Genomic DNA, 15312 nt, shown 5'->3' with positions numbered 1-15312 from the left:
AAAACAAAAAAAGACAAGTGGCCCACATGAGGAACGTGTAAACTTCGCTTTAGTGCTGTTAAAGGCTGGCCGTAATCAAGCCTTTGTTTCTATGTGTTCAAGCTCACCTCACAAAGCCCATCAACAGCCTCCTGAAATGAAATGGCATCTTATTCAGTATTCTCATCACAGACAGGGATACTGAGCTGAGCATGGAGAGCGAGGCGAGCTGTTGCCAGGAATAGTTTAGAACAGAGGATGACACAATACAGCTCCTAAAATGCCTAAAACCATCTTTTAAAAGTCTTTAATGCGCAGAAATAAAACATTCACAGCACTGATCTTTAAAAATAAATCAAACGTATTAGATTAATGTCAGGTGACAGGTCAATGGGGCTGTTGCAATAGATAAGCATCTGTGAAAAAACAAACAGAATATGGACATTTACCATCAGAATTATATCCATATTTCACATTAGATTTACCATTATCATAATTTATTACTTAGCCAAAATGTTTTCTCTCGATAATCGGAATGTGAAAAATCTGCTTAGAAAGAAAAACAATTTAACGCTATATTAAACAAAAACTATCATACGCTTGTAACGCATTGCAATACTCGTGTCTTTAAGTAGATCATTTAACACAAGCACTTTAAACTGAACATAATTAGAAGATCCGCCATAACATTTCAGTAAAAGCAGAGAGTCTCAAGCAGGTCATCTAATAAGTATCTGAATCAATATCACGACATTGAAAATTAAAATGTTTCTCGTGCTTTTTTTTTACATCAACCTGCTCCAGAGAACAGCAGACGCGCACATTAGTCTCTATGGCAGACTCTCGTCTTAGCTGTGGGTGACGGGCTTTTCATTTTCACTACTGAAATACGCGAAAGTTATGATGAAGGCCGACACGAGCTATCGAAAGAACGGACTGTAGTGTGCATGCGAATCACACCCGGAAAGCTATTTTCACACCCTTATTTACAGAACACAGAGGGGCGAATGATCAGTTTGTAATAAACGCGTTTTCATTGAAGTCAACTGTACCGAGGAGACATCAGGAGCAACAACGACGGCACGTTCATTCACGCGAACTGTACATCACTTTAATAAACATCAAAGAAGTGAGTAAAACGATTAACACATGTTCGCATTAAACAACAGCCGTGATTAACGCCATCTTCCAATACAATACCACTTAAAAGTCCAGTCCAGACTGATCGATACAAGATTGAAATGATTCGTGTGTACACGTGAATCTATTCAAGTTAAAGCACCCGTTCATGATTTCACTATATATTACAGTTACATATAACTGGCAATGTCTGAGTGATAAGTTGGCGGTTAAATTCGTCTATTTCAATATTATGAAACAAATAAAAGAAAAACATTCAAACCTTCGCTAAAAATCAATACATTTTGAGACGGTGACACGCATCTCAAAGCAGGCTCTGATTTAAAGATCGGACTGACAACCAAAATAAAACAAGCGTTTACTTATATCTATTCTACGACGTTCTTCACACAACAGAAGCCAAACGCATTTCTGACGGGATGAAACCACGTTAAAACGTTCAAATTGAAACAGTCACGCTCAGAATCAAGCACATGGACGCGCGTCACTGTCTGGTGAGAGAGCAGACCTCACGTCCCCCGAATACTAAACGCACGCTTACGTCAACATAACATCTCCACATGTGTAAAGATGAACATAAACACCCGTATCCATCAGGTGACACCACCGACGGACGCGCTTTAACTTTTCAGCGCACTTTCATCCTTCAACTTCGCCACGTTGAAGCAACAGTAGAACGCACTGTAACTTGGCGTGACGGTGAGCGCAAAGACATCTGATGAACACAATTAAAGAGCAAACGATCACATCAACGTGAACACTTCCCAAACTGAATCCAAAAACGCGCAGAGACGCGCGTCTGTCAGGGAATGTAGGTTTTTAAAAAGCGGACGCCGGTACTCACCTGTGTCTCACGTTTCGCTTCCGAGTGTGCGGTTATTGGGACTATAGCATAGTAACGCAGTTCACAGTACCCGCTCTCACGCGCACTAACTCCTCTCTCCTCGCCGCTTAGCAAATCAACGCGCTGGTGACGTCAGCGCGCATCCTCGCCGGAGTCGTAACAAACACTGCTAAAGTGAGACACCTAGGGGGGCTGCGGAATATAGGCCAGTGTGTCTGGAACATCGTCAACAGTGTGCCTGGACTTTCATCGCGAACCTTCGACTATCACTACATGTGCTAGTGCTTGTTCCAATTCGCTAAAAATTAACATAAAACAGCGTGTTTATGTTCACAGAATGATCTGGGTGAATGAGGTTTATTTGTTGTTTGGTTGAGTTTAGAACTGTGTAGGGAAATATCATTTTGAGTGCACGTAATTGTGTGCTTCCTTTTCTGAGGAATGAACTGATCACGAGAGAAATGATTACGGTATAAATAACTTCATATTTCAGGACAAATAACAAAAACATTATTGGAATAATTACCGGAATATTAGTATATCAAAAATCCAGTTAATATTTGTTGAATTGCTCATTTAATTGTAAATCTTTTTAAATCATTTGAAATAAATCTTTATGCTTTATTAATCAGCCATTTATAGGAGTATATTATAGTTTATTTGATTATTTAACAAAAATATAACCATGCAGGCTACACCACTTTTGAAACGGTCTGTTTTTTAATGTTTCCCTTCTGCAAATTCTATTCAGTCTGTTGGCATACATTTCAGCACGATTTATCCCAACTGTCCTGCAGTGCGTGACTTTTACTGACAGACTAAAAAAAATGGAGGGAAACTGTGCGAGACCTGTAAAGCCTGTGATGAGAGATCATACAACACCATCACCTTTGAGCTGCATGCTGTGCTGGCTTACTTGCATGGGGATAAAGACAAAGGCACTGGCCTAATCTCCTATCTAATCCACATTTTACTGTAGAGAACTCTGATGAGACCTCAATTATATACTGACATTTATGCAGGAGGCAGGGTAGTGTTGTCAAGAGACAAAAGTGGAAAGCAAAAACTACAGTTGTGGAAAAATCCTAATATAGTAGACCTATATCTTTCATTACAGTCTTATTAATAATAATAATAATATATTGTTTATATGTTTCTTCACATAGTCCTTAAATTATTTATATTATATGAATAATGCCAATTTAATTTGTGTTTGTAACACGTTTAAAAAGCTTATTGAAGAGTTTTATTCTGCGGGAGTACTCGGCAACATACCTATATATGTGACATATAAGTTTAACCTGTAGTGTATATACACATATATAATACATTTGTGTACCAAAGTAGGCCGTTCTGTTCGTGAGAGGTATGCGTTGAGTTAACAGTGGAGCTTTGTCAGTCTCGCTCAAGGCTTTGGCTGAATGGGTTCTTTTTACACTTGTATAATCCTGGGGGTGCCTAAGGCCTGCCCCGTGACCTCTGACCCTTACCTCTGACCTTGGCTGGATTTTCTCCTGTACAAAATGCCCTTCCCTGTGCATGGCTAAAGATGCATTTTCAAACCCATCATCCCGTAAGTAGGCTTGTTGCCATCATACAATTAATTTGTTCGAGGCTCTTACATCAGCTGTTTGGAGATGGAGTAAAATATGTGAAAATATAGTGAAAGTCTTTCCTAGGGCCATATTTAATTACAATTGAACTCACATATTTAGGGGAGGGTCTGCAGCTCCTGAAGGAATTTCAGCTATGCAACCTGCTTAAATACGCATAGTCACGGTGGCGATAGTTAACAAATATACTGTATATGTGACCCAGTCTGTGAAAACCAAGTCTCATTATTGAATTATGAGATAATGAGCATCAAAATTGGACTTCAACCGTTAATTTCACAATGATTTCAATCTTTAAACTTAACTCAGTCAATGATATCAAGGTTATACTTTCACTGAATGTTCTTAATGATTTTATGTAGAAATGCAGTAAATCACAAAAATGTCTTTAGCTGGGTGTTTACAGGCAGGGTCTCCCAGGCTATAGTTATTATTATAAATATGTTTAAAACAGCACCTCTAAAGACATGATTTTTTCCTTCTGTTTTATCTTTACTATAAGGAATGGGTGCATTCTCTTGTTAATGGGTTGAAATAGTCATGTTGACTGAGCAGTTTACTCTACTGAGTGCATATTTACCTCTCTTCTCCCCCAGCCTCTTACCTGTTTGGTTAGATGACAAGGTGATCCGTTGATCAATACTGATCTGGTATCAGCAGTCTGAACAATAGGAATGGGCTGGTTAAACCTGTGCTGGTTTCAGATGACAAGAACTTCATCCTCAGAGGTCACAGATGTCACAATCTGTAAATGCTCTCTGAGTATTAGGACAGAAACATTCCAGGCAATGGTTACAATTTAAGTCATTTTCTTAATGCATTTCTTGTCTTATCTTAAAACACACAATCAGATATTCTTTTCAAATAGCCTATATTATAAATATCTCATTTTAATAATTTAAAATTTGTGTATGAATGTATAAATAATTCACACAAAAACTAAGACAAATAGTTCGTAATTGTATATTTTGTAGATTAGACTAGGTCTCGGAAAAGCGTAAAACGACAAAATCTATACATAAAAGGCAATGAAAATGAAATTAAAATAAAGAAAGCATGGTCAAACGTATCTGTAGAACAAAAAGAAAATGATAAAATAAAAAGAATTAATAAATAAACAGCAATAATTTAATTTACAGAAAGTTGTTGTATTTAAATATATTATTTGTATTTTAAGTTACATATTTTTAGTAACAGTCAGCCTCCATCACTGACCTCTTTCTCGCACACCTAATCTTTAATTTTCTTTTCCTCCTTATGTGAACCTAATCACTCTTAATACCAAGAGATCTGGATCTATGATGTACTGCACAAGTCCCCTCAATATTTCATACACTGTGGCGTCATTAATCGCATGAGCTTTAAATAGAAAAACTACACTTGATTATTGTGTCCAAAAAAATCACCAGTAAAACCTGGATCAAATTTATGAATCATGGGAGATATGAATCAAGAGAACAGAAACTGCAAGTATGTGGCTCTGCCGAGGTTCTTTTGTGCTGGATCAAAAGTGAAATGAGTGACGTCTGCTGTCAGACATCCATCATATAGGTGCACTCTTGTCAGTCTCATGGAACACATGGGTGGTTTAACTTCCTTTTATGGGAGTAGAACGCCTAAACCAAAGTGTTCTAATAAATACTGACTCCCTTTTAAAGAGGCTTCCCTGCAGTTTCCATTTGGTGGAACTTTCTTTCAGCTGAGACAGACTATTGTTGTTCTTTTGAACAAGACAAGACACTCAATACAGTTTAAACAATGACAACGATGATTAATGACAGATCTGTCAAACAAACACTGCTGACCATAGCTTCAACTCACAGCAAATCTGTCTCAAGAATAACATACACATACACAAACGCAGCATCATTAAAAAGAGGTTAAAGGGATAGTTCACCCCAAAATTAAAGTTCTTCCATCATTTATTCAGCCTCATGTCATTCCAACACTCTATGACTTTCTTCCTTCCGCAGAACACAAAAGGAGATATTTTGAGAAATGTCTCAGCTGACCATACAGTGGAAGTCCATGTTGTTCGGTTACCAACGTTCTTCAAAATGTCTTCTTTTGTGCTCTGCAGAATAAAGAAAGAAAGTCACACAGGTTTAAAATGACATGAGGAAGAATAAATAAAATACTTTTTATTTTTGGGTGAACTATCACTTTAACCAAACTTGTGTTACACTCCCACCCCCTAATATTCAAGTTTTTCGCAAACTATTGTACTTTTGTGCTTACACTCACTGATCGGCATAAAACAAAACACATGTGATAAATCTGCCAAAATTTCGTTTCTACAAACAACACGTCCTGGGGCTTTTTAAAATGGTAACAAGGACAACTGTTTGTTATTTGTAAAGATAAACACTTAAAATGACGTCTGTTCGAGAATGCCCTTCCTCTGTGTAACAGTAGGGGTGCAGGAGAGGAGCCTGGGGCTCCTGTTGAGATCCAAAGAGCGCCGCTGACCTTGCCCGGTGCACCTCTGCTGAACACAGTCATACAGAGCACCATACAGCTGCCTTTCATTCAGCCAAAGAAAAGGACATTTTTTCTCTTTTCTCCTCTCTAAGTGCAAGACCCCAGCTGTCCTCAGTGAAGCAGAATTCCAACTTTCCCTCCAAAAAAAAAAAACCTCTCCCTCTCATTGTCCATGCTGGAGGTGGCCGAATCCTCCTCTCCATAGTGCTTAACCACTGGACCGGGCGCAAACAACAGAGTAATCATATTACAGTGTCTCTGGGAAAAAGGGACAGCTATCCACGGGGGAATGTCCTGCGGCTAATCCCCGCGAGGCCGTGGCTTTTCTTCTTCAGGACCGAGTCTACCTTTCACAGCGGTTTTTGGAGGCACGCAGGTCTTTAACCGTTCAAGGATATCGGCTTCATGCGTCTCCCAGCCTTGCCCTCAAAAGTACAGCAAGAAAGAGAATGAACTGAATGTGTGGCATTATACCGGCTCACACACACTACCTTTTCTCAATTGTTCAATTTTATTTCGGTACCTTCATTATCTCACCTTCTTCGGATCCTCATTTTCTTTGTCCCTATGACTGCGGACATGATTGCCGTTATCGTAAATAATTAATAGGCTGTAATATATCACCCTTAATTAAACATATTAGTCAGCTCGGTCTCGTAGATTTACCACCCCGACTCTTGTCCAGTGATATTCAAATGAGTTGAATTCCCATCAATAATGCAAATAGATGCACTAAACATTTTTCACTGTACATTCACTGCTGCAGCCCACAGACGCCACGAGAGAATTTGCACATTTCAGAATGATCACCATTGGAACATACAGAAATGAACACCGAAGGTTTGGAAAGAAAATGACAAGAAGTGTTACTGTAAATTAATAATAAAACAAAAACCTTGTTTATGCATAACAAAGTGCATGATGTTATTTTACATGTGGTTTTAGGGACCTTAAAAATGTGATTGAAATACAATCACAAACCAATGAGAACTTTCAGAACTACATTTAGAAAATATGAAGCTCTCTCTTTTTTTTTAAGTTGCACCTGGAGATAAAGAGATAAAAGGGTCTAATAAAACCAGCTGGGCTTATGTATTGAGAACTGAGGCTAATTTAAAAGAAACTCCAGCTTTCTAGTTTTTCCTGGCCACCAGCTGGCCTTCTAACAGATGTTGAGCACACCGTTTAAATATCAAAGTATACCCGGGCTGTCTCTCCTTTTACTTCGAAATATCACCGATTCTGCAGGGGTGTCAATAAATTGCAAGTTGGCTGTAATTGTACTTTAAAACGCTGAATTAACAAGTGCCTTTTCCAGAACGACATCTATTTTTCCAGCAAAGATCGAGCTCGCTGTGCAACCGCAAGCATTCTTCAGGTTAAAAGGTGATGGCCATTCCAACTTCCCTCCGAGAGCTAGAACGGCTACAATGGCTTTGAGATCCATCGACGTGGATGAGTTGGAATGTAAACTAGAAACAAACAATTCCAAATGCTATGACAGGGGAACGATTTAGGACATGGAGGAGGATATGAAGCAGAATGTTCTCAACTGGAATGCATATTGGCTTTCACAGCATGCGGCTGGGCAGCCAGTCAAAACCAAACAAAAAACTCCCGGCAACAAGCAAAGAGATACTCACAATGCACCGGTCAAACTAAAATATACAAAAGTGTCATTTGATATGATCGAATCGATCTGAACACAAAACAGATTCAATAATATCACCAGAAAAGCAGCGTTCATAAAATAATACAGTAACAGTGTGTTGCCTTGTGTGTGCCGGGGTAGTAACAGCTGACCCCAGCCAATACCACTGTTACAGGGGTTGGGAGGACTACAGTGGACTCTAATCTGCTGGTCTGTGTTGGTTATTATTCTAGAAGCAAAAAAGAAAGAGTGAGACATATACGGGATACCAGTGTTTCTCTTCATCGCCCGGGTCCAAGGGAAACCAAACAAACCATATGGCAACAGCTTTAACCAAATCTTCAGGTGACTTTTTAATTACGTCAACATCTTGAGAGTGTATCCAAACAGGAAATATTAAAATCAGACTTGTGCTTGTGCCTTGTGTTTGTATGAGGCACTATGAGAGACTACCATTACATAATACTGTCTGCCTACAGCCAGAGAGAGAGACTGGGCCACGACTGCACATTACCACATTATGAGAGGACAACTGCATTTTTTCATACAAAACAAGCAGGACTTATAGGGGCCAGATAGAGAAGCAGGCAGAAACAATGCCAAATATGTTTATTTCTTACAGCCCAACCAACCAAAGGAAAGCCATAGTTTGATTACCAAAAATAATATAAAGGTGAAATAAAATCAGTGAGGTCAAATGCAAAATCAAACGTAAAGGTAATATAAACTTAGAAATAAACAGAAAAATGCAAAAAAAAAAAAAAGCAGGCTAATGATATCAGTTATGAGATGAAGGCACAAAACACCTGATGGATGAGGTTTCTGACAGGCTTCCTCTATGTGTCGTCTGTACCAGGAATGGATTATATTGTAAAAGTGTATAAAAGTAAATAAATAAACGTTAGTACATAAACACTGTGCCTTTATATGCCTTTAATTGTGCCTAGAGGGAAGAAGTCCATACCACATATCAACACGATACTTTAGTGCCACCATGTGGACAAATGATTATGTGCAGCTGCACATTAATACAGCCGTGAGCTCTTGATTTAATTCACGTAACAGCGACTCTACAATAGATGTCAATGTCTGAAATTAGCCAATAAAAATCGAACCACACAGACATTCAAAAATACAACCTTGATTGTAAACACAATGGCCTCGACGGAGAAGTAGCCTTGTTTCTTAGCCCACGTTTGATTTTTTTCTACTTTTTGTGATTTTAATTTATTTACTTATTTTTGACAGTCCCGCCTTTAGGAAAATGAAATGTGTTTTTACAACAAATAAAACGAAGGTTCCGCTACATCCTCTGCAGACTTCTGTTAAAGTTAATATTGTGCTTTGAGCACCATCTGGTGGTGATAACACATTCCCTCAACGTATTGGCCACGCGGATTGTTACAGCGTTTCAAGAAAACCATATTCCAATAGAACAGAATAGAATCTATAGTGAACATACAGTTGGTGGCTTTATATAATAACAATCTTTGTATTTTTTAAATACTGTATAATAGGTCTATATAAAGAGATTTCAAATGACTTCTCTTATGCTTCTGCATATGCTTGTCATAACTTCTTCCTCATCTATTTTTAAATGCATGTCTTATATTCTTATATTTTCATTATAAAATACCAATTGTGCAATAAGTAGTGCCTTTGAATGCACTGTAAATTAACTTGGATTAAATCAAATAAGACTTCATGAGTGTATTGAGTAACACTTTGAGACAAGCTTTTGACAGATTGAGGAATGTTGATTGTGCATCATTATGTCCTGATAAAGTTTCAATGACCAAAGATAACCCTTTACAAAGCCATTTTAAAACAGATGGATGAATAATATCGACATTCTGAGCACAAAATCCCACCCAGAATTGATTTCTATGTGAAACGAATCAGTGCACACAGATATTTTTCCTCATTTTATTGAACACAATAATTTTTCAACAGAATGAAGTCAAATCGTTTCGGTTAGTATTTACAGCAGTGACAGTGGGGAAAGAGGTGGAACATTTGATTTTGTAAAAATCTGTATACAGCTGTGAGTGATGGATGTCTTATAAAGGTCTGGGATGAGAGTGATGATGAGAGAGAGTGAATGACTCAAAGGTCTTTACATCAGACTGCTCGAAAGACGAGCCCTGTAAATGCTTTTTGAAACAATCATTACTTTGAAACAGACTCTTGTCCTTAAAATGGCAGAAGAAAAATTGGTCCCACATTAAATGGAAGCTGAATGAATCAAGAGCTTTTCTGAATTGTTGGAATGAGATCACAAGGAATAGTTTGTACCACCTGGTGTCTTCTTTTTTTCAAAGACCAGAATCCAACCTAACACTTTAGAATAACTTTCATTTATAACATTACCACACATGATTACACCTTATGCTTAACAGAGCACTAGCGGTACATTCAAATGATTAGACATGTCATAAAACTTCATTCATTCGTGTGTGTGTGTGGTGTGTTCATATACTATCGATCTGTTAAGCATGTTTAATGAAAGTTAGTAAAAAGTGCCATTCAAATAAAAGCACTTAATGTCAACAGTGAACAGAAATGACAACAGTCCACTGACATTTCAAATAAATGTACAATGAATAAAGCCTTTGACATTTTCAGGTATTTAGCAATTCAATTTTAACCTCAACACAAATGACAACATCCAGTTCAGAATACACCACATGCTTATTTCAGATTTCCAAATAGACTGAAAAGGCATTTGACCAAACTTGAATAGATTTTGTAACTTAATGCGGGTGAGCGTGTCTGCTCGGGTCTTGGGCACTTACATGATATAAGAAGCTTTGCATCAGTTAAATAGAGGCGTGTTGTTGAGATCCTGAACATATAGAACAGACCCAAAAACCACGTGATAACATGTTGAATTTTATTTTTCACAGTTTCTGGACCATCTTACAGCGTGGGGTATATTGTCACAGACAGCTGTGTACCATCACCGGCCAGCCCGCAGACCTGCGCATGAGAGGATGTTCATACTGAAGGCACAAACTCCTTTGTGTCTGTATTTCATATTTCATTTCTGCTGTTGCCATCATTGGTTTTTTTTTGTCTTATAATGAATGTTTTCATTGTTTCAACTAAGAACTACAACTTTCACAACCTACGGATATTCTTTTATATTCTATTACAAACAACACACTGTATTCACACTAGGATTTCAAGCATTCACAGTGCACAAGCTTGCAGCCTAACGAGAAACAGTACAAAAACATCAGGCTGAATATTCATGATGCTACTATCCACACCGGAGTACTATGGCTTAAATAATAATTACAAAATTATACGAATTTGGCCATTTATGCATAACCGGCAAACATTTTCCTTCTCGAGTATGTGTCTAACGGCGCAGTCGCTGCATGGGATCCCGAAGCTGTTTATCGACAAAGTGAGCAAAAACCAACGGAGCAACCGACGTGAGAACTTTGACTTCCTGACGCTGCGCTATGGCACGTCCCGTGAGCATTACACGCGCCCCTGATGTTTTTATTAGACCACAAGTTCAACAGCTGCATGTACCGTGCAACCTAGCAGTGGGCCGCTCGTCTGATCTCTATCTGAGAGCTCAAATGTTTTTTGAAAAGACTTGCGGGAAGTTTTTACAACGTATCACCGCAGATCTTTTCAACTATCAACCTTGTATTCGCTTTAAGAAGTCTTGACGTTAATAGGCATTAAAGGACATTCAGTGGGAGTCGGGAAAGTAAGAAAATAAACAAAAACTGTAATAGAAAAAATAGTGGCGATCTGTGGGCTATAAGTGTGTGAAACCGTTCATGTCTTAAGCTGCGTGTTAAGAGAGATATCACAATAAACGCTGTAAACGCTCTGGCTGTAATAAAAGACATAGAAAAATAATAATGATGCAAAGCAAGCGTACTAACAATCTATCGCTAACTCTCAAAAATAACACGAGACATAAAATAAAAGGTGGTCGCTTTTGTACATTATTTAAACACAAAACATCTCGAAAATAATAAGATGCGGCAGACGATAATGATGGCAATACTGAAAGTAATAAGACGGGACGTAACTGAAACAGCACAGATATTTCCGTGGTCTGTAAAGGCATCATTCCAAATAAGAACTTAGTCGTCGAACTGATACCGAACCTCGTCGAAAGACGCCGATCCCATTAGAAAGACAGCTATCTTATTCAAAGAGGTCAAGGAGAGTGCGCTAGAGGTAAAGAAAATCTCTTCATCTTCATGAAAGCCGAGTTTCAACAGTAATACCGAGCGTGAAATAAAGTAGAAAATAAAGGCATGTGACGAGCTCTTTAGGCGCTCTATTCATCTACAAACATATTTTTTTCTTCCGCAAACTCAAAGAAGACAGCGAAGAAAGCTTTTTTTATTGGAGACGTGTGTTTTGATGTGACTGTGATGTGGTGCTGTCTGCCTGCGACTGGCGCGCGCTTCTGGATCACGCTTTGCTCTCGTTGCCGTTCGTTTGGGAGGCTTCGTTGGGAACCGTCTTCAGCTCCGTAGGGTTTTTCTTTACCTCCGTCTCCATGGCTTTGCTTTTTTCATCTACAGCGATTTTACCACTGGGGAAAAAGAAAGAGAATCTTAAAAAGGGAACTTCATCAGTAGGGTTTTTCAGCCTTTCCAAGAGTTTGGAGGGAACTAATAAGGTAACCGTTTGGTCATCTCATCCTGACATCAAAGATTTCTTTCGTCAGCACGAGCGTGCATGAAAACAGAAGAATATGGAGCATGCAAGTATGAGTCAGCGAAACGTTTTTTTGGGAGTCCGTAGGGAAGAATCTTGAGACAATCCTCATAAAACAACATGAAATGTGAACCTCTCCCTCTGCGCTTATTGGCTGTGTAATAGTTTGTTGATACACTGAGCGGCTTTTCTCTCGGGCTTGGTTGAAGCAAAGTAAAATAATAAATAATAAATCATAAATAAATGAAAAACATCCACTGCAAACTGGCTATTACTGAATATTTCACATGCACGTAGACATTTGTTCTCAAGGGAGCTGACAAAGCACATACTGAAAGTTTGCTTAAATTATTTCGCACTAGGCAGATTCTTTCTGAGCGCTGATATATCCTGTACTGGAATTGACTGGTATTGTACTGGTGTGTCAAATCATTCATAATGCATAATGAAGCGTAGAAATTAAACATGCGGGAGGAACCTGAGAGGGACACGTTTCTCTCTTACTTGGCTATTTTTAGTAGGCTACAAATGTCCCACTCCCGGGCTGTTATCAGCTGTGAATAGCTGGTTATTATAATCGTCAAACATGCCCGGACAGTTATGACACCCAGCGGTATCATTCAACGCTGTAACGCAGGACCACCAGCAGACCCATCTCTGCAGCCACAGAGAGGCATTGTGGGATAGAGAATGAGTGCAGCGGAGCGTGGGCGTCTTACGTTAACCATCTACGCGATCTGAGTGGTACGACACAAGAGCGGCTGCTGTGTCACTGTCAGAGGGTTGAGCTCTTTGTCCCTGACTGATGATAAGTGATGCACATTATCCAGCGTGGAGCTAGGTATCATCACCCTCATCACAATAAAACTATCTCATCGGGTTCTGGGTTGGATGAAGAGCCGCCAAGTGTGTCTGGCACACCGGTTCCGCTGCAGACACAAAGAATCATTATTTATTCGGCACGAGCTGATCTGTAGTGATGCTTTAGTGCAGCAGGGATCAAACCGGAGCGCCCTCTGGTGGATGTTACATGTACAAAGCAAAAAATATAGACATTTCTTGTTAATGTTTTTGTTTGTGTTTGATGTTCTATTTCTTATTACTGATCTACGTGCAATTTTAGTAAAGCTTTGTGTGTCTAGGACTCACAAAACATATAACAAATCGCTAAATATTTTTTTAATCACATATATGATTGTCAGTTTCCATCCACAATGAGATGCTCATGTCTAAACACATTTCAAGTTTTATATTAGGCTTAAAGAGAAAGAAGAGAGAAAAAATGTCGTCGTTTATTCACCCTCATGTGGTTAAAAACTTGTTATTGACTCTTTGTTCTGTGGAACACAAGAGAAGATATTTTGAGAAATGTTGCAGTGGTTTTGTGAACATACAATGGAAGTCAACGGGGGCCAATGTTGTTTGGTCACCAACATCCTTAAAAATATCTTCTTTTGCGTTCTGCAGAAGAAAGAAAGTCATACAGGTTTGCAATGAGGGTGAGTAAAAGATGAAAGAATTTTGGGGTGAACTATCCCGTCAAGGAGTCTAATGATGCCCAATTGAGTCGATTTATTGTTATCATGCAGGGTCTGTGAAGATCAGGCACAGAAAAACTACTCAGTAAAAACACTCCAGCCACATACAGCCAATAAGCACAGGTGGCAGCCAATAAGAGACGCTCTCCCTGGGGCTTTTCTGCTCAAATTAAACAACTGTGCAGGGCTGAGAGAGAGAGCGGGTCTGACATGAGTCGACTGAGAAGCCTGGGTCATACACAGACAGTGCAAACTAAGCAGGGAAAACAAAATCTCTGGTAAATATTTAACAAACGCTATGCTCCGCCTAATTCCCTGCTGGCTGTTAACAGATGATTTTCTCTGTACTTAGAAACACAGTGCTTTGGCTCCATTAGGCATCGCTGAACGTTGACACAATGAAATGTGGTAATCTTAGCTACTGACCCAATGGATTCCTAGGGGCGTGCACTGTTTATTGGAGATGCTGAAATCATTTCACTATTTATCACATTTACTCAGCAGCATTTTGTTTTATTCGTGGATGGAGAAATGTCATAAATGTGTCACGGCTGCTACATTTAGCAGTAAATCTGATCTCTGTTGAATGTCAGGGGCATGTATGATTCAGCAGCATGTGCTCAGATCTGCTGTCAGATGGTCTACACTGGGGAACAACTAGTTTGATGGACTTGCCAACGTTTGCAAAAACAGGCCAGAATCTGTAGAATATCTTCAAGTTTGAGGCCAAACTACATGAGAATCAAATCTCATTCGTAGTGACTCGGAGACATCTGGCATTTGCTGCACGCTGGTTTATATATGGGGTGTTGTTAATGTTACACTTAAAATAGTTACAAAATAAAAGTTCTGTCATCATTTATTCACTCTCATGTTGTTCAAAACCTGTATATGACTCTTTCTTCTGTGGAACACTTAAGAAGATATTTTTAGAAATGTCTCTGTGGTTTTGTGAACAAACAATGGAAGTCAATGGGGGCCAATGTTGTTTGGTTATAAGTGCTCTTTAAAATATCTTCTTTTGTGTTCTGCAAAACAAAGAAAGTCATACAGGTTTTAAATGACGGGGGTGAGTAAATAAAAAAAAAATGATGAAAGAATTTCCACTTTTGGGTGAAACTGTGCTGAAATATCACATGTCGATCAGACGCTACCTGTATAACTGAGCAACTGACGGTCAGAAGTCTGTCTTTTTCTGGCTACTTTTCATATAAGAAATATGGAGATCTGTACAATTTGGCCTGTCTGAAGACATTTCACCCACCTCAGAAACGCCACCGCACCTCATCTACCTTCTTACTATAATTACAATGGCCATACATTAGCCTTTATCTATAGAAACATAAAGACTGCTCATTTATTTCTCAC

The 15312-nt window shown here is 38.9% G+C and overlaps 2 protein-coding genes across 11 annotated transcripts in view; both read right to left on the bottom strand.

Moving 5' to 3' along the window:
• The window catches only part of zbtb16a (zinc finger and BTB domain containing 16a), a 102460-nt gene extending 100385 nt beyond the window's left edge, over window positions 1-2075 (bottom strand). For 2 of the 3 annotated variants that reach the window (XM_057361139.1, XM_057361141.1), the window contains exon 1: window positions 1964-2075. The gene's annotated coding sequence lies outside the window, so the exon portion shown is untranslated. Of the gene's footprint in view, window positions 1-107; window positions 1909-1963 lie in introns of those variants that run through there. The other variant, XM_057361140.1, reaches the window with a different exon arrangement.
• Window positions 2076-9632: 7557 nt separating this feature from the next.
• The window catches only part of ncam1a (neural cell adhesion molecule 1a), a 208237-nt gene continuing 202557 nt past the window's right edge, over window positions 9633-15312 (bottom strand). For all 8 annotated transcript variants that reach the window (XM_057359863.1, XM_057359865.1, XM_057359864.1 and 5 more), the window contains one exon: window positions 9633-12281. In XM_057359863.1, coding sequence (XP_057215846.1) covers window positions 12158-12281 — 124 coding nt within the window. In that variant the 3' untranslated portion in view covers window positions 9633-12157. The remainder of the gene's footprint in view (window positions 12282-15312) is intronic.

The sequence above is a fragment of the Triplophysa rosa genome, linkage group LG19 (genome assembly GCF_024868665.1).
Source record: "Triplophysa rosa linkage group LG19, Trosa_1v2, whole genome shotgun sequence".
NCBI classification, from domain to species: domain Eukaryota; kingdom Metazoa; phylum Chordata; class Actinopteri; order Cypriniformes; family Nemacheilidae; genus Triplophysa; species Triplophysa rosa.
Note: the sequence above shows the minus strand (reverse complement) of the source record. Positions and strands in the feature narration are given on the sequence as shown.